The sequence below is a fragment of the Acipenser ruthenus genome, chromosome 14 (genome assembly GCF_902713425.1).
Source record: "Acipenser ruthenus chromosome 14, fAciRut3.2 maternal haplotype, whole genome shotgun sequence".
In the NCBI taxonomy this organism is placed as follows: Eukaryota; Metazoa; Chordata; class Actinopteri; order Acipenseriformes; family Acipenseridae; genus Acipenser; species Acipenser ruthenus.
The window spans coordinates 13,940,859-13,966,445 of record NC_081202.1 but is presented as its reverse complement, the minus strand read 5'-3'; the positions used below and the strand labels follow the sequence as shown (position 1 = coordinate 13,966,445).

At 37.2% G+C, this 25,587-nt stretch overlaps 1 protein-coding gene across 11 annotated transcripts in view; it reads right to left on the bottom strand.

Annotated features, from left to right (window-relative positions):
* Positions 1–25,587, bottom strand: part of LOC117419782 (FERM domain-containing protein 4A) — a 179,964-nt gene that overhangs the window by 10,851 nt on the left and 143,526 nt on the right. For 10 of the 11 annotated variants that reach the window (XM_034032888.3, XM_034032889.3, XM_034032887.3 and 7 more), the window contains exons 10-18: positions 24,954–25,011; positions 23,517–23,603; positions 12,729–12,805; positions 11,888–12,026; positions 11,099–11,240; positions 3,789–3,922; positions 2,974–3,096; positions 678–906; positions 50–106 (exon numbers count right to left, since the gene is read on the bottom strand). In XM_034032888.3, the coding sequence (XP_033888779.3) occupies positions 50–106; positions 678–906; positions 2,974–3,096; positions 3,789–3,922; positions 11,099–11,240; positions 11,888–12,026; positions 12,729–12,805; positions 23,517–23,603; positions 24,954–25,011 (1,046 nt within the window). Of the gene's footprint in view, positions 1–49; positions 107–677; positions 907–2,973; positions 3,097–3,788; positions 3,923–11,098; positions 11,241–11,887; positions 12,027–12,728; positions 12,806–13,062; positions 13,231–23,516; positions 23,604–24,953; positions 25,012–25,587 lie in introns of those variants that run through there. The other variant, XM_058985901.1, reaches the window with a different exon arrangement.

Genomic DNA, 25,587 nt, shown 5'->3' with positions numbered 1-25,587 from the left:
AAATAAGAGAAAAAAAGAACCAAGAGATACCTTTCTATAACCAACTTACCATCCTCAAGAACAAGGGCGTCTGACAGTGAACCGTCTTCAATGCCAATATTTGCTTCTGTAAAAAATAATACAAAGTTTAATAAGATTAAATAAAATGTGTCATTTTAAAACTAGATTTAGTAAAGAGTTTAACACAAAAGTTGTTATAATGCTGTTTTAGCATCTCCTTAGAAGGGAAGCAACGATGACTATTTCCACTTGTCCTAGAAAAGACCTTAAGGCAATGTACTTAGTCAGCAATCTGCAGTGAACTTGAACAAACAATCTTTCCACTTTAATTACTTAAATCAATGGTGGTCAGCATCCAGTTCCATGGAAAATTCTGTTTGGTGGCTAGCATTCTAAACCTTGAAAACAAAACAAAACAAAAAACACACACACTTTTCAAGGCTGCTTGTGATGCATTTTAAAATGTAATATTTAGCCTGTAGTTTTTGTTATTTGAGCTTTGTATCATTGTAGCTGATGCACAATGGTCTTTAAGGACAGCCTGTACAGTCTTGCAAGGACATGCTTGGTTCGCTTGGGTATCATTTTAAAGCAACAAACAGGGTGTGTGTTTATGAGATTGTGTGAACACCTCAGTATGTTAAAGTAAATGAATGCGTATGGACACTGCTGCTCACCTTCTATAATAAGAGAAGCCCGCTGCGTTGGTTTCTTTCCAGATTTGATACGATACTCGTTAATTGCATTCTCAATTTCCTGCAGTTTTTTTAGTGCGTTCAGGTAGGAGGTTTTCCTTTGTTTCTTCAGTTTCTTGCTGACGTTGGGGTCGCTGGCCAATCGACGCGCTGCCTCTGTTATCTGAGACTGGATGGCAAACTCTCGCTCCAGGCGTTCCAACTCAGCCTCCTGCCATGCAAGAGAAACAGTTACTGAAGCTTTGATCAGGCTGGTTTTCCCGGACTAGCTTTATGGGATTGGCAGTGCTGCTTTAATCCCAACCCATAGTTAATTCGGGAACAACTAGGAGGCAGAAAAATACTAAATGGTTGGAAACCAATCATATATATTCTTGTAAAGAGCAGTGACTTTTCTTTTTTGAAGTATGAAAGAGGTCAACAATTATGTAGACAAAAGAGGGTGAAATTACAGTATATAAAAATCACTATTATTATAAAATGGCCTATCCTATAACCATTACAGAATACCCCGCACGCTGGTCACACATTGTCCCAAGCTACCAGACGTTTAAAAATTGTTTAACTGCAAACATACATTTATTACACAAATTGCCAAGCTTAAGTTTGTATTGCTTCTTGTTTCAATATTAACACTAGCCACAATAAAAGGGCAGATTTAGCCAGAAAATGTTCCTCCCAAGTTGGTGAAAGATGAGAGAAACAATTCTCCTTTTCACTGAGGTTTCTGGCTCTGCCACACAGCTGGTTGGACACTATTTGTGGCCACAGTTATGAGCCCAGTAAAATAATGGGAGAGAACAGAACAAGCACTATTGTTTTCTCCCCAATTTAGTAATGTCCTCCGAAGCATGTGCCGTCAGCTGCCTGCTTCTTTACACACTGCAGACCCACCACATCTTTACTTTTCCTCTGAGACTGCAGGGGAGGTGGTGTATTCAATTACTGTATCTCAACAATACACACAGAAATATATATATTACTAACTATACAGAGTTTTCAAACATGACAACCATGAGACCTAAATGGCACATTTAAGCAGCGAAACCTGGGTAAATCAGGTTGAAGTTACAATTTTACAGTGTGGATTAAGAAGCATAATTGGTCTGCTAGGCAGGTGCATGGAACAGCAAAGCAAAACAAAACTGCCAGAGATGAAGATAAGGTTGCATTTTTAAAAGCAGGTTTTTTTTTTTTTTTTTTAAATATGACTTGCATTAACTATGTTACTGCTACTACTATGAGTAATTGTAACATTACCCTTCTTTTCCATTGCAGGAAGTTTTCCAGTATGGAGATTAAACAACCCATGTAAACATTTAATTTGTTTATTTTCTGAACTAATTTTGTAATGTTATAACGATTACAGGTTTGTATAAACCTACTATATATATATATATATATATATATATATATATATATATATATATATATATATAGTCTACACACACACACACACACACACACACACACACACAGGTAGTGAACAAAAAAATGGAAACACCAATGTAAAGTCACTTAATAGGGCGTTGGGAAACTATGGTATCCCACTCTGTGGAGTTCTCGGCGGACCATTTTTGATGAAACTGGCTGCTTGTGCTCCAGGTTGAAATTTGCAGCCAATTGATCTGCAGTTGCTCGCCTGTTTTGCCCTTGCTTTCCCATTTTCTTGTTCACTGTAGTAATGAATGGAAACGCCTGGGTAAATGAGGGACACCGAGTATATTGAAAGCAAGGGCTTCCACACAGGTGTGGCTCATGCGTTAATTAAGCAAATAACATCCCAGCATGCTTCGGGTCATGTATAAAAATGCTGGACAGGCCTGGTTGCCTATAATTATGGCTAGCATGGCTGCAAGAGGAGACCTCAGTGACTTTTTGAAAGAGGGGTGTGTGGAGCAAAGGGTTTGAACCTACAATAACTTGTAATTTCATAAGATAAAAAGTTGCAGAAAACTGCGCAAAATCTGCAATTGCTTAACTGTAGGACAGTCTTAATTGCAGCTACACAAGCTTAGTATTTATTGCTTTTATTTTTCTCAATTTCGACAAAGCTTCCAATTTGAACTGGTAGCAAAATAAGAAAAAAAACTGTCCTCCATTATTTTGTCATTATGTCCCTCTGAAATGAATTACAGGACTTTAACCAGTAAACTGCCCTCCTCTACACAGGAGGCTATAAAACAACCACACAGAAATGCAAGACTTAAATTTGCTTCACTTGCTCAGCTGGCGTGTAATATTTGTAAGATGATGAATGAATTTGCTTTGCTCTCACCTCTCCCTTTGGCAGAATTTTCTGTTCGTCCAGTTTAAAGGCAGTGCCAATCCTACGCTGGACAGCAGGCGGCAGCTCCCCTGGGTCCAAGGGATACTCTTTAGGTAATTTCCCTGTTAGCTCCTGGGGGAAATGAATGGAATAAATAACATACACTTGTTGAAAAGGATTCCTGCAGAATACAGTGTGAAAATAACTACAGTAACTTCTTTAAATAATTGGCATAGTCATAAAAATGACATAATAAGCATAAATATATAAATAGACAGATTTACAATTAAAAAAACAACAGTATAACATACATAAAAGTAAGTAAACTTTTTTTTTTTATCACCTACATGTAAAATTCAAAAGGGAGAAAATGTCATGGTCAAATGCAACTGATGCACTTGCCAAACCCACTCCCAGCTTTCAGTAACCTAAATTACATTTAAAACTACAGTTCAGATAATCCGTTTGGTAAACTGTATCAATTGCATTTGCTCATGACATTTCTTGTTCGAATGAATTAGGTCAGCAGTTTGTGAAACATGTTTTTGTTCTGCGTTTTACATCGATTGGTTGTGTGCTGCTGTTAAGACATGGATATTCTTTAAAAAAAAAAAAAAAAAAAAAAAAATCTATTAAACCTCAGAATACTGTATGCTGCTCAATTATGCAATGTACTGCAGCTGGCACAGGCACAAAAAAAATATACTAATAATAATAATTTGTTACCCATATTTAATGCCAATGAAGGGTTACTAAGATCTGCCTTAATTTCTATCACAAGTAATTCCTTGGTTATTGAAACATGTGTATACTAAACCCCTTACCGCCTCTCGTATGCAAATCTTCTTGAGTTCCTCCAGACGCTGGCGGAGTGTCTCCTCCAGAGCTTCCTGCCTGGACTTCAGTGCAGCCAGCATGTCTTTCTTGGCAGACTGGGAGCTATCAGACTCCTGGGAACCTGTCAATAAACATCAATGTCACAAAGCTGACAGCAAACAATAGTCATACATCTGCTACCGAAAACAGGTTTCAAATAAACTTTGTTTGGAAGGTTTGTGGAAACATAATTTTATACTCTGGTCTATTTAAACTGTCTTATATGTAAAATCAGTCTTGTAGAAAGCTACAGAAAACCTGGCACCAGTATAATATACATTAAAATAGTACCAGTGATACGTTTTTGGAATGAAACCTACAGTAGTAAAAAAACATGCTGACCTTTAGCATTATTCATTGGCCCAATTATGATTTCAGAATCCTGAGCCAATCTAAGCAGGCAGTACATTGTTTTTAAATGTTAGACTTTAAAGATTACAGTAAGTAATGAAAAGGGCAACACGTCCATATATGGCAGTTGAGGATGTAGAACTATGCTGCAGTAAGTCTTACATTTCATCATTATAATTATAATCCTGCGCAGCATTGAGTTTACTGCCGTCGACTGCCAGAGGAATAAGCAAGGAGTGCACCTGTCCAGACGGACAGGATGCTTATAAGGAAGCAAATGGAAACCAAGATAAGAACGCTGAGGCTGGGGTTCGGCAGAGGGCCAAGCCAGTTTAGAACACTTCTATTAGTTCCATTACTGTACACAGGGCAAGTATGAAATCCCTGGAAACTGACAGCTTCAGGTTTTGTTATTTTACATCTAGGCAAAAAACAAACAAACCACAAGACCAGATTTGTAGTCATTCCTCCAGTATCAAAATACGGGGTACAACTGCATACGAGTCAAGATGAATCAGAAACTACCAAACACAAAAAGGTGTAAATTGAATCCTTGGGAAGAGAATAAAAGTTTGGTAAAGGTTATTCGGTAGAAAGTGTAGCAAAGCACCTTGAATGTAGTGATAGGGGGGTTCCTAGTAATTAAACAGCCAGGAAATGTTACAATTTTTGCCTAATGCAGTGACATCAGTGCACAGGATGCATCTCTTAAAACAAGCTGAGAGAGTGCAACCAACATTCCTTTCCAGTCCTGAGTAACAAAGGGATATCCTTAGAGGCAGGAGCCTCATTTGTTCTACCCCAGGACAAACTACATGTCAACACGATTTCCTGACCAGAGAATACTCATAACAAGGACATTCATGGACAACTAATAAATTTCCATAAATATCCAATGAAAACAACTAGAAAAAGTGTTGATGATTCACGACTCCCTAGGCCATAGACATATTTGGACTTTTGTTGAATTGTTCTGCTGCAGAATTTGGTGGCTAAGTGTGAAGCTCTTTTTATAGAAGATGGCTCAAGCAGCAACATAGTTAAAAGAGGTAAACATTAAAATAATGCAATACTCCCTATGGGTTAATGGGGGTTAAAAACTGATTCAAAGAAAAAAAATGATTTTATATAATATTAATTGTAAACCAGGTACAATAATCCAAAACATCTTTACAGTAAGTGCTGCAGCACTGAGCTAATTAACCAGTGGTTGACGTACCTAAATCTCTCTAAAGGGAGTCTACTACAATCTTGGTTGACCACATTTCCTTTGCATTTTTTAAACTACATTCTAACACTACAGTCCTAAAAATAGAACAAAAAGCAACACCGTCCCACCTCTCTTGGCCAATATTCATTTCTATAAGTTGTGACAGAAGCATTTGCCTCGGCAAGTTCACAAAATGTATCTATAACATTATACCATAGAAGCTTTGAACTCCAGTGTAGCAATAGACTTTTCTCTAAAAACAGCAATTACTGGTACTTCAGCAAAAGATTACATCTCTGTGTGCAAAAGGTCTACACATTTGAAGCCACTGGTAAACAAATTCCTAATAATGTTAAAAAATGTGGTACCCTTTACAGTTTCTAAATATAGCACCTTGGGGGGGAAAAAACACATGTAGCATACTGTATTAAGCCCAGCATACAAAAGGAAATATGTTTCTTCAAAAATTGTCAAGGAAACATTATTGGGGAACTTTTTCAAGCAGCACATGGTCATGGATGAAAGCCTTATTGCACTGAGTGATGCTGCACTTATAATTGCATTAAAACTTAATAGAAGTTGAGGCTGGTTCAAAATAAAGACACGTTTTATTAACCAAACGTAAAGAAACAGCACCGGAATTATCAGCCCCTGCCTAAAGTACTCGCAGAAATATGAATGCATGCTCTTGTCATCTGGCTAAAACCAGTAGTACTACAGGTAGTGAACAAAAAAATGGAAACACCTGGGTAAATGAGGGACACCAAGTATATTGAAAGCAAGGGCTTCCACACAGGTGTGGCTCATGCGTTAATTAAGCAAATAACATCCCAGCATTCTGAGGGTCATGTATAAAAATGCTGGACAGGCCTCGTTGCCTATAATTACGGCTAGCATGGCTGCAAGAGGAGACCTCAGTGACTTTGAAAGAGGGGTGATTGTTGGCGCGTGTCTGGCAGGAGCTTCAGTGACCAAGACAGCTCAACTTGCTGATGTTTCACGAGCAACGGTGTCTAAGGTGATGTTGGCATGGAACTCCGAGGGAAAGACATCATCAGCAAAGGGCAACAGTAGGCAGAAGCGCATACTCTAGGATCGTGATATCCGTGCATTAATTCGAAGTGCAAGGCAAAACAGGCGAGCAACTGCAGATCAATTGACTGCAAATTTCAACCTGGGGCGCTAGCAGCCAGTTTCATCAAAAACGGTCTGACGAGAACTCCACTGAGCATGATACCATAGTGGCCCAACGCTCTACTAAGTGACTTTACATTGGTGGTTCCATTTTTTTGTTCACTACCTGTATCTTATTTTGCTACGCGAATTCTTATGAATGTTTCAGTTAAATAAATGTATCGCAGGTAAATACAGCACAAATGAAATGTATCATTAAGTATAACTTAAATGTTTAAATAAACTACACTTTTTATGTTACATAACGTTATGTTAACTACTGCTAGGCTAAACAGAAATTATTACAACGTAAACATTGCACTAGACTGCAGAAGTCTGTAGAAGTCGCCATCTTGCAAAGTCACATGACCGATGAACTCACGCTCAGAGTGAGTTTCTCCTGATTGGCCAAATGTTTCCTATAAAATGTTTCTCAAAGTAGAGCCCAGGTCTACTCTGGGAAATATGTTTCCTGGTTTCTGGACACACGGAAACAGCCAGTATACATGAGGAAACATTGCACCTGGAAACATGTTTCTGGAAGCATGTTTCCTTGTGTATGCTGGGCTTTACACTACAGTGAAAATTAGTCCAATCTTATATATGCAGCATGCCATGCTATGCCAGGTTCTTTACACTATAAGGATGAGGTACATTTATCAATTAGAACACCTCAGAAGGATAAACACACAAAATATACATAGAGTACTGTTTTCCACAGAAAACATAAAAGTTTAGGAGGTGATAACCAAGGTTAAAGTTTTGGAGTTTGCTGAAAACCCTTTCACTAATGAAAGCCCTTGCATGAGAGAGGACCTAGTCTAAAAACAATACAACGTCTAGACAACCCCCTGGGAAAATCCATTCTCCACTGTACCCCTCTGCAGAGAATGCTTTAGTTCACTCATGAGTTGTTCAGCTACAATAGCTGTGCCCTTTCTTATCTTGTTGGCAGCACAAACTGGTGAGGAAAGCTTGCCACATTAAACACAGAAGTTGCAGTATTTATGTATATCTTATATTTGGAAAAAAAAGCAGATACTACAATGTCATTGACATTTTTGCTTCCTATGCTAAATGCTTATCTCTCTTTTTTATATACTTACCCATTTAAACTAAATGAACAGCACAATGCAGTATTGTTTAACCTACTGCCAAGGGATCAGTTCAGTTTTGTTAAAACTGGAATATGTGTAATCATTGTTGCATGTATCAGGCCTAATCCTATGCGATCAACATTTAATGCAATTATAATACATTGCTGTTCATATTCCTATGAATGTGCCACTGCTTTCTCTGGTTTAAATCACAATCGCATCCATAATGCTAAAGTTAAGCATGAGTTACTAGTCAATTTCTGTTAGTTTACTAAAGGATGCCACAGCAAATGTGGTTCAAATGACAATAGAAATCTTGGGAATTGTCATCTATTCCTTCTCATAAGTGAATTGCATAGGTTATGGGTACCAGAAACACATTCATTATGTCTTCCCAAAAAAATAAAAAAAGGATCCTTCCTTCCAGTCCCAAATAGTATTTTCCCTCCTGTTTTAAATTGGCTCAGCAAGAAAAAACTCAATGGTTGACTAGGAACACTTTTTCATTGGCTGGTGAATTGCTGAGCTGCAGTTTATTATTGTAAACGACTATTAGCAGCCATAGCCCACTTACAGTGGAACCACCCACTTCCTTTTAATGACTCTCAGAAGACTGCAACTATGCCGCTGTTAACTCTTTACTACAAATATCAAAACTGTTCCTAGATACAGGGAATTCTCCCCAGTTTTGGACAGCAACATGCTCCAGTGGAGTATTTCAAAGCTGTTCTCCATTATCCATTAACCCAGAGCTGGAGGGGGGGGAGAGGGGGGGGGGGGGGGGCTGCTTTGGACTACTGTAAACACAGCAAATCCAGCAAAAACTTTCCCCACACTAGTAGCCAGAGCATATAGTATTTTCTGCTGTAAAGTCACACCCTAGATTGACACTGCATTCTGTGGTTTGACCTCAGTTTGAAATATTCTTATGTGTTTCTACATCAATGGACAAGCTCTATTTTTCCCTGCTGCATTTTAAAAGGTATATACTTCTGGTGTACTCATCGCTTCCCCAGCAGAACCTCTCTATCTACAGTACACAACTTTCAAACTTTATTACAGGATGTCTAGTAATGGAGAAACTAAAATAACCCATTGTTTCCTGATGCAAAGTCATCCATAGCCATCTTCACTCCACTCAGGCAATACATTTAGCAGAAGACATTCAGTAGTAGGGTACCTGCCACGGCTAATATGATCAACTGGATTAGATTATCTGGATATGCTGCCAAATACTGTTTTTCTTTTTTTTTAATCTCCAGAATTTAACGGTTTTGTGACTAAAAACAGTGTCTGCCCCTATTTATGTGTTATTTATAAAGTATGTATGTCTTGAAGCACAGTTTAGCTCAGAGTCTCTGTCTTCAGAAATATCTGGAAAAACTGGAACTCCTCCAGTTTTAACCAGGTAACAGCAAAATAAATTAACAATTCTGATGCCTGAAAGACTCCCTAAGGTTACAGTATCCTGCTCTCTTCATATCACATTTGCAAAGTATATGAGATTTCAAACTGTGTGTGTGGCCAATAAAAAGACAGCATGATCCATGTGTATGAAAACATGCTACTTCCCATGAATACGGATTCAATGGGACATGAAACCGAAACCCTTTCCCCAGACCAGGACTTTTTCCAACAGCAACAAATGTAAGACCATGCAGCCATTTACATCTTTAACATTTCAGTTCTCCATAGAGTTTGGGTAAGGGTTATCGGTACCATGGGGTTTGGGGATGAAACTGTAATGCTGTTATTTTACTTTTAACTTACATGTGATGTATAAACCTGCCTTGTTCCAGTAGTGGCCTCTGTAAGAGGTTCCGAAGGAATACTAAACAGCAATATGCAGGTTCATCATAGATAGAGCTTCAGTTTTTCGGGTTTTATTAATCGTATTTTTCGGTGCTTATTTTTAGCTATTTTCGAGTTTTATGTAAATCGTTTTTTTTTTCAGGGCTTTTGTTTTTGATATTATTATTTGTTTATTTAGCAGACGCCTTTATCCAAGGCGACTTACAGAGACTAGGGTGTGTGAACTACGCATCAGCTGCAGAGTCACTTACAACTACGTCTCACCCGTAAGGTGGAGCACAAGGAGGTTAAGTGACTTGCTCAGGGTCACACAATGGGTCAGTGGCTGAGGTGGGATTTGAACCAGGGACCGCCTGGTTACAAGCCCATTTCTTTAACCACTGGACCACACAGCCTCGTATGAAATTTGTGTTTTCGGTTTTATTTATTTTTTCTGTCAAAATATGTATAGTAGTAGCTCAACAGTACTTGCACACTTAAGTTGTACCTTCTTCCCTTTGCTGTCTTCCACAACGAAATCCCTATGGTCACGGGCACATTCTTCTGGGGTTTTTGTGTGTAGGCATTTTTGTACATTTCGCCAAAATTCTGTTTTAAATCCTCCGTATCTTAACTGTAATATAGCTTTAAATCCCGCTAACAAGCCTCCATCCTGATTGTAATATTGTTTTAAATCTCGCAAGCGGAGTCTCCAATAGAAATGTAGGAATGTGCTGTCACTTCTATCAATGATAGAAGCAAGTCAGGAAGGCAGAACATTGCCCAGCAGCACTGGGAAATGTATTTATTATTATTTTTGTAGTAGGTTTTATTTTTTAATGGGAAAAGGGTAAAGTCAACGTGAACTGATTAACCATTTCTACATTTTTTACAGTGTTTCCCGGTGTTTATTGGCTATCCATGGATTTCATTTTGTTTTGTATCAAGTGTGTTTTATTGGTTAAAACCGAAAATTAGACGCCCTAATTATACACCAGCATTCGTTATTAGCATATAGTACGTGATTTCAAAATGAGGTACGTGATGGACATGTGACCATTTTCTTATTCAAGTACAACTTAGCTTCCAAGTTTGTATTCTAATCACCTCGAGTTTTTAAAGGCAAAAGGGTTTTTAGTAATGGTGCTTGGATCTTGAATGCATTTAAGTGGGATCATCACAGCCTAAAAAAAACATACAACGTTTGATCAAAAATATAATTGCATTTATGAACAATGACTATTAAATGAAGAGCTGACGGCCATGAAAGTATAGTCTCTATAACCTAAATGAAATACCTAAGAAGTACTTATATATATATATAAGCCCATAGATTTTACATTCTTACAGCAAGCTCAGTAAAACACACTACACCGTATCCAATTTTTTTTAAATTTGATATTATTTATCCAAAATAATCTATCAAAACATGTTTGAGAATACAGCATCCACACTCAATAGGTCAAACCATCTCTCATCTACAAAACCAAATCTTGTGTATATATTTTTTTACATGCAATGGTTTTGCAGGATGTTTTTGCAATGGTTTTGTGTTTTTGACAAATAAACTTGCCAGCCATGCCTGCATTAGCCAGCCTATAAAGACCTGCAGACCCGCCCATAGCTGCAGACTCACCTGATGACAGAAGACTGCCGCTGCTCCCGCTGATGATCTTCCCTTTGCTTCCCATGTTGGCAAGTTTAGAGGTCTTTAGTGTTCCAGTTTCTGTCAGGTCAATAGCTATTTCACTCAAGCTTCGGGCAGCATGGATTTTTGACTATAAAAAAAAAGAAAAGAAAAAAGAAAAAGCCTCTTGTAGGTCAATATGGAATTTTTGAAAAAGCCATCAACTCCCATTGCATTTTTTTTAATTTTATTTAAGACCTAAAATGGTAACTTTATATAAAAATGTGCCTTTGTGTGTTCAAGGATCCTGATTTAAATTACATGACTTAGGGGAAGTGCCATTTTAAGTTCTGATGTTTTAAATTAAGAATTTGGTGATTGCAATTACTCTTTTTGCCTAGACAGCGTGGGATGTGAAAAACAGAAAGGTGCAGACAACCCTGAACACAACAGTGCTGCATTCCAGAGCTACAAGCATGGAGAGTTTTATTGGACAACCTGCTACCCCAAGTATTCAGTTCTAATCCTCAGCTCAGTTGTTTGGTGAAAGACAATTAGCATACTCAAGATTGAAAAGATTGGGATTTCTAACAGGGATATAAAGCACAATATGTCAAACCACTCCATGTCTTACCCAATTAAAACCACACTCTAACACGTCCACTAGGGGAAACGATTTAGAGACTACAAGTGAAGCACATTAAATCTCATCTCCATGGTAACTGACTCAAAAAAGAACTAAAACTGACATGAAAAAAAACCCCTCTTCTACACGTGACTAAAGCAATAAACACTCACCTTGCTCTGCTTTCTATCCAGATAGAATTGGTGCTGGCTAATAGCCATAGCCCAAATGGACTTTATCAGTGCAGGACAGGCATACCATGTATGCACTGCAATTCCACTGTGCCCAAAGGTTCTTCTCGACACTGATGCCCTGGGGGAGGGGGAATGTCAAATACATACAGTAGCTTAGTAATAAAAAAATATATATATGATTCTACCTACAATCTGTTATGACTAGCACACCATGAGCAGACAAAATTAAGTTTGTATCAAGTTATGTTTTACAGTAACGGACTGCTTTTGGCAAATGCCTAAAAAAAAAAAAAAAAAAGAATGTATAAATTATGATTTAAAAAAAGCTAAACAAGGTTACTGTCAACTCCTAGAGGCTACAGCTGACTAAACACACTGCCAGTTATAGTAATGTTGAGATGGCTTTAATTAATTTACTGTTCACTGTTTATCATGTGATGCTTGCTAAAATGACACTTGCAACGGAAAATAACTGTAACACATGTTTTCATTTGAAATCCCAAGGATTCAATAATAATTATACAATTGGTTTTTTTTAAAGGACATGCAAGTGGTACCATAAAGAGGCTCAGATTTCAGCATATAAAAAGGAACACACACAAATACTGCTACACATTAAAAAAAATACATGTTATCAAAACTGAGACAGGTTATGAAAAATTGTAGTTACACTATCTTTACAAAGACCTGTCCTTGTCCATGATCCTATTTCACAAAAACAACTTGGTAGCCTTTACAAACATCAAAACAAAAACAGCAATGTGAAAAAAAAAAAAAAAAAAAAAAAAAGTCCTCAAAAGACTTAAAGGTATGGACTTACCTGCGGGGGTCATGCACTTCCACAGAAAACTTTTTTTCCCTGAAGTACAGGTTTTCAAGCTGCCTCCATTGGAACACCTGAACAGAATGAATAGAAATGCTCAGTATACACGTTTCATTGTTTCCATTAAATCCACAGAAAAATCCACACGTAGCACAGAGTTAACCAGATAACAATCCAAAAAGTTGTTTCTGTTGCTGCTTCTAGAAGTCAGGGGAAACTCAGACACTGGGTGTGTTTTCCTGGAATGTAAGTAGTTCCTTTCCAGTATTGTACTGCTCTTTTGCACTTTCTCTTACAATAACTTTAGCAAGTTCCCCCCCACACCACTCACTCTCCCACTCTGAAAATTCCCAAAGGCGTTCAGAAACAAGATGAGAATGGTGACCATCTGCGAGTGAATGCTGCTGAATTGCGTTTCCGCCCACTGGAGTGGGAAGGCATTCTAACCCTCCCCCAGACTCCCATCTCCCAGAAGGGTTCCACTTCCTGCACACTAATCTGCAATGGTCTCCAGCATTTACTATTGCTGGGAGGGATTATTAAGAAAGCTCAGTGGGGTGGAGCATGCCATTCATCTTGGCACGCCATAGACAACACTGCAGTCTTAAAAAAAATACAGTTATTAAAATATTCCAAACAAACATGTTTTATTTTCTTAAACTTTTAAAGTGAAAGAATAAGATGTAAGACGCCATCTAAAAAAAATAAAATAAAAAAAGAAGTGTTGATAAAACAGCAAAGGAACACCAGAAACAGTTTTCACACTGCTGTGCTCCTGTTCAGAATATTATAATTATAGCCTGATTCATAGATGTTCAAAAGACATGGGTCTCTTCCGACTGGTATTGAAAAGTACTTGAATAGGTATAATACAGCACACAAAAATCTATTTAGAACCCACAATAAACAGTAATGATACTATAATGCACTATAAATCAGCCCTTATTAAAAAGCTATGGAGTACAATTCTATGCTATAAAGCCATCACAAATTATACTTCACTAAGGGGATGGGGATATGACGTTTTAAAAAAAAATTCTAAGAATTATAAAACAGTCTGAAAAACAGTGGAAAGAATTTGGTCTTTGGAAAACTTTTTTTCAAATGAAATCCAAAAGTAAAACCCAGTGGAAAGCATGTCACATTTAATCCAACTCTGACAATGTTTATTCTTTGAAATAAAACAATATCAATATAAACTACAATAAAATACATGGGTTCCCCTCAAATCTACTAATTTAAATATCTGGGTTACTGAATGTTTCTATGACCATCGTTTTAGGCCTACTAAACAATACGATATGTCTGTTAGTCCAACTTCATGTTATTTAGGATGTGCCTTATAGCTTGGAGCTCGCCAGTTCGAATGCCACAGCTTGCCACTGCCGACTGTGGACAGCCAAGTTGAATAATAATTGGGCATTCCAAATTGGTAAATGAATACAAATAATTGTTAAAAAAAAAAAAAAGGTAGGTTAATGTTTTACTTTGACTATTTGTCACCGGTGAGAAGTATGTTTTATTTATTTATTTATTTATTTATATATATATATATATATATATATATATATATATATATATATATATATATATATATATATTTTTTTTTTTTTTAGAATCTCAAATTATTTTTACCCCCCAATTTTCTCCCAATTTGGAATGCCCAATTATTATTATTATTATCATTATTATTTTTCTCCTTCACCGCGGCGATCCCCCACACAGCTCAGGGACCCGAGGCTCAGTGTGCATCCTCTGATCCCACGAGCCAATCGCGTCTTTTTACACCTAGGAGCTTGAAGGCGGATGCCTGCAGGCCCGGCCTCTGGAGGACAAAGACCAGCCCAGCAAATCTCCGCCCCCAAGCTCACTCTGTGCCTGGCCTGTAGGGGTCGCCGCAGAGTGGTGAGGAGAAACCGTCTAAGCCGGATCCCACCTCCCCAACCCCAGGAGCGCCAAAACCAATGCAGCGTCCCCCCGAAGTCCCATTGTTTTATATTGAACACTTTTGGAATGTGAAACTTGCCCGATGTTTATGCTGTGAGAATGTCCAGCTGAGGAGACAACAGCTTGATGGTTTTTTTTTTTTTTTGGAGCAGAGTTGGGTGACATACTGTATGACACAGGACACCACATCTTTGTTATTCTTGAACTGTGATGCGGAAGATAGCAACAATTCTCACAATGGCACAACTATGTACCCCTCTTCTGCTCTTACTTCATCTTAAAGCAACACTGCGCACTGAGTAGCAGGGTGTAGGTAACACTCACACCCACACTATGCACAAACAGGAGTACACTTCATGTAAAAACAATCACTAAAGTTGCAGTCACAAGCTAAAGAATAAACGAGTCTGCTCTCTGAGACAGGAGCTTCTATACAGCACATGGATTATATAGATATTTTTCCCGTTGTCCCATGCAAAGTGCTGAGTTAGTCAATAGTACAGCTTTACTCAGCTTTCTGCCAAGTACAATATTCCTCACATCAGCTTTAATTGCATGTAGTGTGAGACAAGCTCCTAAAACTTGCCATAAATCCCATATAGTGCATTAAATGCTGGTGTGGATTTAACAACCAATTACATGAACCATGCATTTAGGGGTTTTCTTATACTGTGGGCCTTATTCACAAAGCTTTAAGCAGTCTAAAACAGTTGTGTGAATAGTGCCCTATGTCACTCTCCAAACTGGGATGCCAATCACAATGCAATCAAATGGAGAATGCTTCATTTACAGACAAGATCTATTTTACAAAACATTTGTCAGATTCCTTTGAAATATATCCTGGTTATAGATTTTTCCAGTATGGAAACATATGCATGTTTTTTCATTAGGATAAATCCATATTAAACAAAAGCCTCATCCACAAGAAATTTTCTCCAATCCACCAAGTCTGGTAGAAACCCTAAAAATCTGCATTTAATAAAAGAAACCCACGCTGTTTACAGTGCGTTTTGTTTTCCAATATGATAAAGTTGAACCACACAAACAACTTCTAATAACTTTCTGTCTTTCATACAGAATTGCTTGATGGTATGGTTTAGGATACTTTGAATCTATATGCTAACGATCTACTTCAAAAGCATAAATGCAAGGCTGAGGGGATGGATTGATTTATCGATGCATTCTATTGTTTGACAACTATCGATAGTCAAGTGTCTGCATCATTTTTGTGTAAAGAGTTTAAGCAAAGAAAAGTTTTTACTTTTTATTAAATTTGGAATCGGCAATTATTTTTTGCATTAAGTGCAGAGCTTCTCTGCTCCCCTCAGGTCTGACTCACTGAATCTGCATGCGACTGAGCTCACCTTCTCCACCCTGCCCCACCCCCTGTGAGTGTTTACTGATGGGATTGGATCTGTGCAGGAGTCTTCAAAGTAACAGAGCAAGTTAAGAGTGTTGTGTCAGAATTACAAAAAACTAAAGAAAGTAATGTTTGGGATATTCCGGTAACACAACTAATCTGCGTGACCATTTAATGAGATGACACCCTACAAAACTTCAAACAAAATCTGCATGTATTAATCACAACTACCCCAGAGTAAAAATGAAGAAAAACAACAATGATTGTTCCAAAAGTTGTATCTTTGGTCAGAAGTATTAAGCATCCCGGCAACGTCAGTCCATAGTGAGCAGGTATTCAATAATGCTGGGCAGATTGTAAGCAAGTGCCAGTCATTGATTGAATTAAAACAAAATGTGGACACTATCATGTTCCTTAACACAATTAAAATATAAGCCACGGACCTCTCTTGTTACTAGACTGCTGAGGACAGTGACAACTTTTTTAAAAATGAGTGTTTTTTCATCTCTTGATTGGTTGTATTTGTTATGGATTTAAACAAAAAAAATTTTTGTTGGATATTCCTTAAACCTCCAACTGGTACAAATCAACACAAATAAGGTAAAAGAAAAAAAAAAAAGAAAAAAAAACACATTTAATTACTATATGTATAAACAAATGTAATCAATTTAATATGATTATATATATATATATATATATATATATATATATATATATATTTCTTTTTTATACCCTTTTATAACGTCAATAAATCGATGCATCTGATAAATGCATACTGAAAAGGGGTCATATTTACACAGCTGCAATTCATCATTCCCAAACATGCTTGAGCTTTTGAAAATGAATACAGATCTTAAATTGTTAGCATCATTAGAGGTCGACATGTGTAGTTACTAAGAGGATGAAGAGAAGTAGCTGTAATCCAAGGTAAAGAAGTAAAAGTATACTCTTCTGAGGAACTCTAATACACTACATGGTAATTGAAGCAGGACATGATGGTTTATTTTTTTGTGGAATATCAGGAACAATAAAATAACATAAAATCTTGAAGTTCACGAAAGTCTTATTTTGGGAAAATCCCCCCCCCCCCCCCCCCCCCGGCGCCAAAAAAAAAAAAAAAAAAGTAGAATATGGGTCTGCCTGTCTTCTCTCTCTCTCGCCCCCCCCCCCATATGAAATTCAAACCCCAACTTTATTATTCCAAATCCTTCTTCAGAAAGGGTCAGCTTTCCTCTGTGTCGATAGTATATCCCAGCACAAACATACTGGATCCAATCTCTCAGAAAGCAGACACACTAATGTTTCCAAGATGTTCCCTCATCTCATTCTGAAACCACAATCTCACATATGGCTCCCAATGGATTTCCTGCCTTTTTGGGAAAGATCAGAGTGCATTTTCAGCAAAAGAGTTTCATTACAGGCCATCTTTTTTCCGGTAATATTTTTAATATGTCTACGCCGATCACAAACTGTACAGCTATAATAAAAATGGGTGGGGTGAGTTCAGTAAATAAATTAACGAATCACCACTCCTACAGTACAAGAGTCATTCAGTAACTACCAAGTTATGACATCTTCAGTACCTGGATTAACCCAAAATAAAATGTGATTTATTTGCTTATATCAAAAAACATGAATTTTCTAAATATTGAGCAGCACGCCATAATCCTCCAAATCCCTTTCTAGGACTATAAAACTGGATTCCAGCTTCTGACCTGGACTTGAACTAACTGTCAAACATAGAATCTTTTTAGAGTTTTCAAAAGACATGGTTTCCATTTTCTTTTCTTTTTTACAATGACCCAAAGTAAACGTGTTCATTTCTTACAGGTGGACACCAGTAACGTGCAGTGAGGTTAGTGGTTGGGTAGGCACTGGCCAGTCTCACTCCCCAATTTACATAGATTCGATTGGCAGGCTTATAGAGAGCTGAATTCTAATTATGCACGGTTGGAAATGAGACTGTTATCGACGCAGCTCAACGAAAACCCCAATGTAATTACACGATTCAACCGACAGATGGCACTGAATTTCAATACCTACTTTATTATTATCGGACCTCAATTTCAAATTGATGGTTATTATTGTCCACAAAAGAATGTACTGTAAAGCGTATACACTGATTTAATTCCTACTATTAGTGTTTTTATATAAATGCCCAAATCTACAGTTAACCTGTTACCGTTCTTTAAACATTTGCTCACCAATACCGGACAAATGATAATAAATACTTGCACTTACATATCTACTTGTATATATGAAGTCCACCCTTCTCTCCTTCTGGACGAAGATGTCCGTGACATCATTGTAGAATTGCTCTCTTTTGGCCTGAAGTTTTAAAAGTCTCTCCTTTTCAATTGAAATAAGCGCCAGGGATGAGAGCCACCCTTCTTCATCAGTCCGATTCCGAGTGTGGGTTTTGATCCGTTTAAGTTGACATATAACGTTTTTCATTTTCGGATCGGTTGATGTTAGACTTGCTAGCATAGCTTAGTTGGTTTGCTAAAGAGCGGTAACTCAAGGACATGCCCCCAAAGGCAGAGAAGGTCTGTGCCTTGCCAACGGTTGTTCCCACAGCATTTTTTCCACAAGAACGCATGCGTCAATATTAACTGTGCAATGGAATTAGTGTAGTCAGGTGACATAGTTAAGGCAGCGACGCGATGTGCTTTTTTCTCACTCATTGCTGAGACTATAAGGTTGGAACATACTTGCGCGACTGAGTAGAGCGGCTTACGTTCAGGTTCAGTGGTAGGGAAAGGCAGAGCGCATCGCTGCCTCTCGTCTTTTCATCGAATTTTGTATATTACCAAAAAAAAAAATCCACTATGCAGAAATGGGTTGTGACAACGAATGGTAATAAACAGTCATACACAATTTAATATTTTTTTCTTTTTGCTGGATACTCACTAGGTAGGCAGTCCCTACCTTGCCTACCCTGACCGCACGTCACTGGTGGACACTGTTTAACAATTCATGGTCTCTTTGTAAGCTTTCCAGACTGCACATGAAGAAATAACAAAATCAGATAAACAATGAGCTGAAAACCTTGGCCAACAGAAACGTGTTACAACAGTGAGAAACAGCACTTATCAATCATGTCAGCGATGCTTGGAGTTCGACGAAATGAAAAGACGGTTTTAGTCTAGGAGTGAAAAAGTTCAAGTGCACAGAGGTCTTCAATAAACAGTAGAGATGCAACAATTAAATCGGAACATCGATTATAGATCATCCGTTTGTAAATTCGCTGAGCTTCGATTACATATTGGTGAATTGATGCATCATATTCAACTGCTTAAAATACAACAACTTGCCAAGACACTAAAGTGATTCTAAAACAGTAACTTAATGTTAGTTGTCTGTTGCCCCATTCTGCTGAATGGTTAATTTATGCAACTGATGACTGTAATGGTTTCTGCGAGTTCATTCTGGTTTTTACAATATTAAATACACCACAGCAAGCATATTGTCATATATTTTAGATATTTATATTGGCACAATCTGAACAGCTTAATTTAGTGAATAGCAATTTTTTTTTTTTACTCAGCAGTATACTTCCTAATTATAGTCCCAAGTATTTCAATGCGTTCTGCTTTCACCTTTCTTAAAATGATCAGTTTGAGAAATAAACTTAGTTTTGCCCGTAACAGATGACCCTGCTTTAGTACAAAACTCATGCTACATTTACTGTTTTTCATTATGGTCTTAAATTACTGTGCCTGCTTCTTTGGCTGAAGAGATATTATTAGCTCATCATCTAACTTGGGAAACTGCTGTGTAAAAGTAAAAAGTATGAAGCAGATAAACTTGGCTCCACCAGGAAAGCCTACGTTTACTAAACATCCTTTGTTTTTCCAACCAATGCATCAGTACACCATGTTGGCTCTGTAAAAACTTTATTTGTGAATACAGCAAGAGTTCCTTGCAAGTTTAAACATCCCGCTTGAACTAATGGCTGCTGTGCTTGACCTTTGCCACGTAGTGTACCATCCATTCAATCGATAACTGCCATCTAAATAGTTCCCTTGAACCCCAACCTTCATCCTCAAAGGCTTGTTTATATTGTCACACACACACACAAGAAATATTATATAAAAACAGGGGTTTTCTTCAAGTCCTTTGCTATATGAGTAAACCCTGTGTTTTGGCAACAACACAATCCCCAACAGTTAATTGTGAGGTAGTAGTCTGGTTACAGAACTGAGGTGAGGAAACCAGAGTTATACAAATCCGATATTTTACTGTTTAATGCCATTAACCTCAACTTTTCCTGGGACTGTGAGGTGACCAGACGCAAAAAGGTGATTAAATACCAAGCGGCTGCTACGCGTAGCTAGAAATTGTGGTCTGGCAAATCTGGGAACTCTGCCTCCCAAATCAGGAACAGCTGCAAAAGTAGAGTCTACAGTGTACGTTTATTATAGTAAACTCAAAATGAGGACAATGTAGATGTAATACCTCACTATGCAACACAAGCTCAGAACCACGTTTAGATTTAATTTTACACTGGGCCTTAGTGAACATATGGGATTTAGGACAACTCAACTTATGTCCAAGAGATTGATACAGGCTATTTCAAATGGTTACTGGGGACTCAAATGACTCAAAAGAGAGTTTGCAGACCAACAATCAGTACGAAATGTTTCTTTAAAAGCAACATTATTTAAAACGTTCTGTTATATAAAATAAAGCCCTAAAAACTAAAAAAATAAATAATAATAATAATAATAATAATAATAATAATAATAATAATAATAATAATAATAATAATAATAATAATAATAGTAAATCAATAAACAACGATGTATGTTGGGTACCATATGCTTTTAATAAACAAGTTGAAAGGAATACAGCCGTTTCGTTGAGATTTTACTTACTGGTAATTTGGGCGATATAGAGAATTGGTTAAGACATGCAACCATGTAAAAAATAATCAGCTTAAACTTTTACTGGCTTAAGAAATCACAAAACCTCACAATTAAGGAATATTCATGAGAAGTCCCTAGGAATGGTTTTCATTATAAAGTGGTTTACACAGGCTCTCTATTTGGTCGAAATTTCCCAAAGCAGTTCATCTAACAAATTCAAAAACAGTTTTCACGTGACAAGCCCCTTAGTTTGGGAATTCTTCTTTTATTTTACTGCAGAGGTTTGTTTTTAGTTAATTGCTCACTTTATAGCTTCCTACAGATCATTTTATTACAGTTGAGAAATGCACCAAGGCACGTTTCAAATGAATTTAGTGTCAGTTAATATTTATTTTGTATTATTTATTTCTTAGCAGACGCCCTTATCCATTGCTATAGATAAACTGCTGGGGTCACAAAACATGAGCAGATTTGGTACTGCTCTTCAATATAAAAGTCAAATCCTATTGAAATGTAATTGGTAGCTCATGTCTCATGAGATCTGACAGAAGATTAACGGCCTACTGGAAGCGCCTTTGTAAGTTTTGCCCCTAGGTTAGATGCGTAATGTAGGAGCAGTATCAAGATTCTGAATCTTCATTAATCAATCAACTCCTCATGTAAAATGAATGGGGTTCTCAATATAATTTACTTGGTCTAGCCTAAATTTATGAGCTCTACTGCTACTGGCTTACTTTTTAAAAATTAATTTAAAAAGAAAAGTTTTGTCGTAAATTTAACCGATTATAAAATAATAGGCTTGTTATACTATAGAACATATACATTAGTTCCTCTGAATTCCAACGCCTGTCTGAAGGCCTATGGTGGGTTTACTTTTCAAAATGCAATTAGCACATATTTCATTAGTGTCTGAATGGAACTGAAGTTGGTCTGATATTGCACTGTTTTTAATTGATTCACTTCTGAGATAGGCTATTAAAAAAGAGCAGACGCTGCCATATGTCTATTCTGTTAAGCAAAACCCTGACCAGCTATATCATTTAGATCTCTGGAATTGTTTCAAATCATTGAGAGTCTAATTACTCACCAAGAAACATCCTACCAAGTCAGTAATTGAACGATTTTGTTAGTAGTGTGCAGCATTTGATACACATTTGTCAGACATCAATTTTTGAACCAAACCCATTATTTTTGTTTGAGGCTACAATGTGTTCATTTAATGGGGCACACACATAATAAGAAAGTTTACAAATGAGAGGAGGCCATTCGGCCCATCTTGCTCGTTTGGTTGTTAGTAGCTTATTGTTCCCAGAATCTCATCAAGCAGCTTCCTGAAGGATCCCAGGGTGTCAGCTTCAACAATATTATAAACAGCTTCTGCTTTCCGTCAATCTAGGGAACACTAAATTAAAATGAAATTAATCTGAGGCGCTCAACCTTATCATACACTAATCTATCTATAAGTAGCTAATATAATTGTGTGTTAAATTACTTGCAACTAAAACTTCTGAAAATATACAAATTTTAAGCACAGAAAATGGGTACTTAAAATTCATGACCCCTGCATTTAAGGATGCTAATAACGTGCACTAATATAGTCCGCTCTATGCGTATAAACAAGATACATTACTGGTGTTGAGATATAAACAAAAGCAGATGTTATGCATGAAAGACACGGTCCCACAACTGCAATATTTTAATGATGCTTCTCCAACACCAGAGACCTGTTTTTATCCAAATCAAACTCAGTCTTCTAAAAAACCTTCTTTGCTGCAACCCACTGATAAAAAAATGGTTGTAAAATGCTATACTATACCTTTAAAACACCTTTTTGCAATAGATTAGACAGAAGAGGCTTGACTTGTAACACTTAAGACCCTGCTCGTCTACTTTATTCAACCACTGGGGGCTAAAATGTCTTTCAGAATGATAAACTAGCAGACAGGCACACAAACATAGCAGAGAATATTGCAAACATGTCACGGTGGTTAATCTGATAAATAAATACCTACTGTTTTACAGATCAGTCACTTTCAATGCCCTTCTGCAACTCACAAGACAATGGCCCTCCTGACAGGGCATTAGGAGGGGCATCAGAATGAAGACACCACACGTTGGGGACGAGTGGGGTTTCATTAAAACCACAACTACAAAATCTAAAACTTTCCAGTCTAAACTATTTTTAGTTTCTTGTTATTTGCTTCCATTTGCCCTCCTGGGGAAGAAGGCTTATGTTCGTTGAACAAAAGCTCACCACACCCAAACAGCAATATTGTTTTAAAGAATAGTGTACGTCGTGCTGTTGAGCTGCATTTAAAATATGAAAATAATTGCTCCAGCTGTTGCTTTATGTTTTTAAATCCTCTGTGTGGTCACCCAGAGTTCATGGGAGAACGCCTAGTTGTCTATAATCACAGAAAGAACCATCCTTGGTGGAATAAACACACTTTATGTGCATTGACAGTCTAGCAAGCAATGTCTGGCAAGTTATCCAGTACCAGTAAATCTGACCAATGAGCAGAAACCTTCAAACTGCTCCATACATGCCATTGCTTGCCATAGTGACATATGATTTTCCTTCGAGATTTTTTTTTTTTTTAAGACACTTACCTTTCTTGGTTTCACTTTGTCATGGTGATCATACTGAAATATTCCTTTGTAACTTAGTCCCAACCACCAAGGAATACCCTGCTTGTCCTGTTAGATATAATAAACAGTCATCAGAAGGGGAGAGGACGGGAGGGGGGGGGGGGGGGGGGGGGGTTGTTATATTGTCAGGTATTTAGCACACATTTAGAGGCCGCAGATCACATTTCTGGGACTGCACTAGACTGTTATATTATTCATCAATCTAAAACTATATTGCTTTGCTAGCCCTCAGGGTGTTATTTGTGCCATCTATCTCCAGACCCAAAAGACACTTGCAGTTTGCACTATCATAACAAACCCTTTATTCAACAGGTTTTGAAGGGGAGAGGAAGTAAAGTAATGACATTTTTCAGTATTTTTTTTTTGTTATTATGTATGGTCTTTCGACTTAAATCAAGTTGAAAAAAAAAACAACCAAAAAAAACCCCAAAACAACAATATACGCTTCAGCTTGTGTGCCTGTATTGCAGATAGTTTCCTCAGGAAGCCCTTGTGGGGAAGAGTGTGGGTTCAAAAGGGCAGCAACTTCAGAGCCTCATTAAAGTGCTGAAATGCACAATATACTCTGAGGTCATTCACCCTACCGCAAACTAGAGAAAAATAGAGGCCAACGTCTGGGTTTTTAATACATTTAGAAACGGAAGCTAAATAAGAAAAGTCATTTACATTATGGGGGGTGTTGTACCCAGGCTATGACTCGAGACACATCTTTTATTAAATGGGAACAGAAGTGTAATCAATCCCACGAACAAAAGAGAAGTGTTAAATATCGCCATTGCAAATAATTAAATTGCAACACAGGCAGGTGTATCCATGAAAAGAAAACAAGGACTAAACATTTTAGATCCCAATAACCTATTCACCTACATTTTAGCAAATAATGGCATGGAAATAGTTTATATTAAAGCTGTACAATGCTATTATTCAAAAAGAAAATGTCTGGTCAAAATGGGTGACTCTCAGATCAAGGGATGTTTACTGCCAACAAAGTAATCAATACACTTATTGAATCAATATTCCTTTCCTAACACATCAATCCAAGAACAAAGACTTGTCCAGTTGACCAGATAAGAGAAAGACACATCTTGGGACCCTTTATATAAATAGCACGGTGCCAAAATCTACTGAGCGAAAGTTGCATTCTCATAACACAACATTTTTCAACATTTTTTTTTTTTTTTTTTTTTTTTAACAATTTGCCTTGGTTTAAAAAGGAGTATACTGCCTTTGGAAGCAGTCCCTGCAACAACTGATTCAGCACAGTTAAAAAAGATTAATGATAAAAAGTTTTTTGTACTCTAAAAATATCTCGTACATTTTTTCTCACAGTTATAATATTACACTAGATTATTATTATTTTTTTTTTTTTTACTATCATAGAGTTTTGTTAAGACTTACCTTTACTGCATAATAATGCACTCCATATGTGGGAACTGATTCCACAATGCTCATATAACTATGAATGAAAGAAAACAAAGGCACATATGGTTAACAGAGTGCACTGAAGACATTAAACACTGAAAGAAAACCTTGGCAGAATATGCCACTTACTGTACTATTATAATATAGAGAATAAAGTACAAGCTACTGTACATAATCAGATAGTAAAAAACAAGCCACCAAGGAGTTCTGTGACATCACCAGGCCGCAGGCCGAGTCCTCTTGAGATGTCACAGAACTCTGAGGTGGCTTTTTACTATCTGATTTATGTACAGTAGCTTTTACTTTATTTTGTATAACACCAGCACAAAAAGAAAAAAGAAACACACACAGATAAAATTAAATAAATCTTTTCTTTACTAAAAATTACAAACTACTTTTTTTTTTTTAATAATAATTAGGCGCTGTCAGTTAGTATCTTGGCTTGTTCTTTTGGTAGACATCAGATTCATAACATTTCACGCTGACTTTTGAGTTGTTAAAAATGCAGTTATGTGCAAAAATGCTCTGGAGGCTGTAACTTAGAGTTTCGTTTGAATGGCCTTTGGGTGGCGCCACAACAGAGACTGTCAAGATCTCTGCCAAGTATATT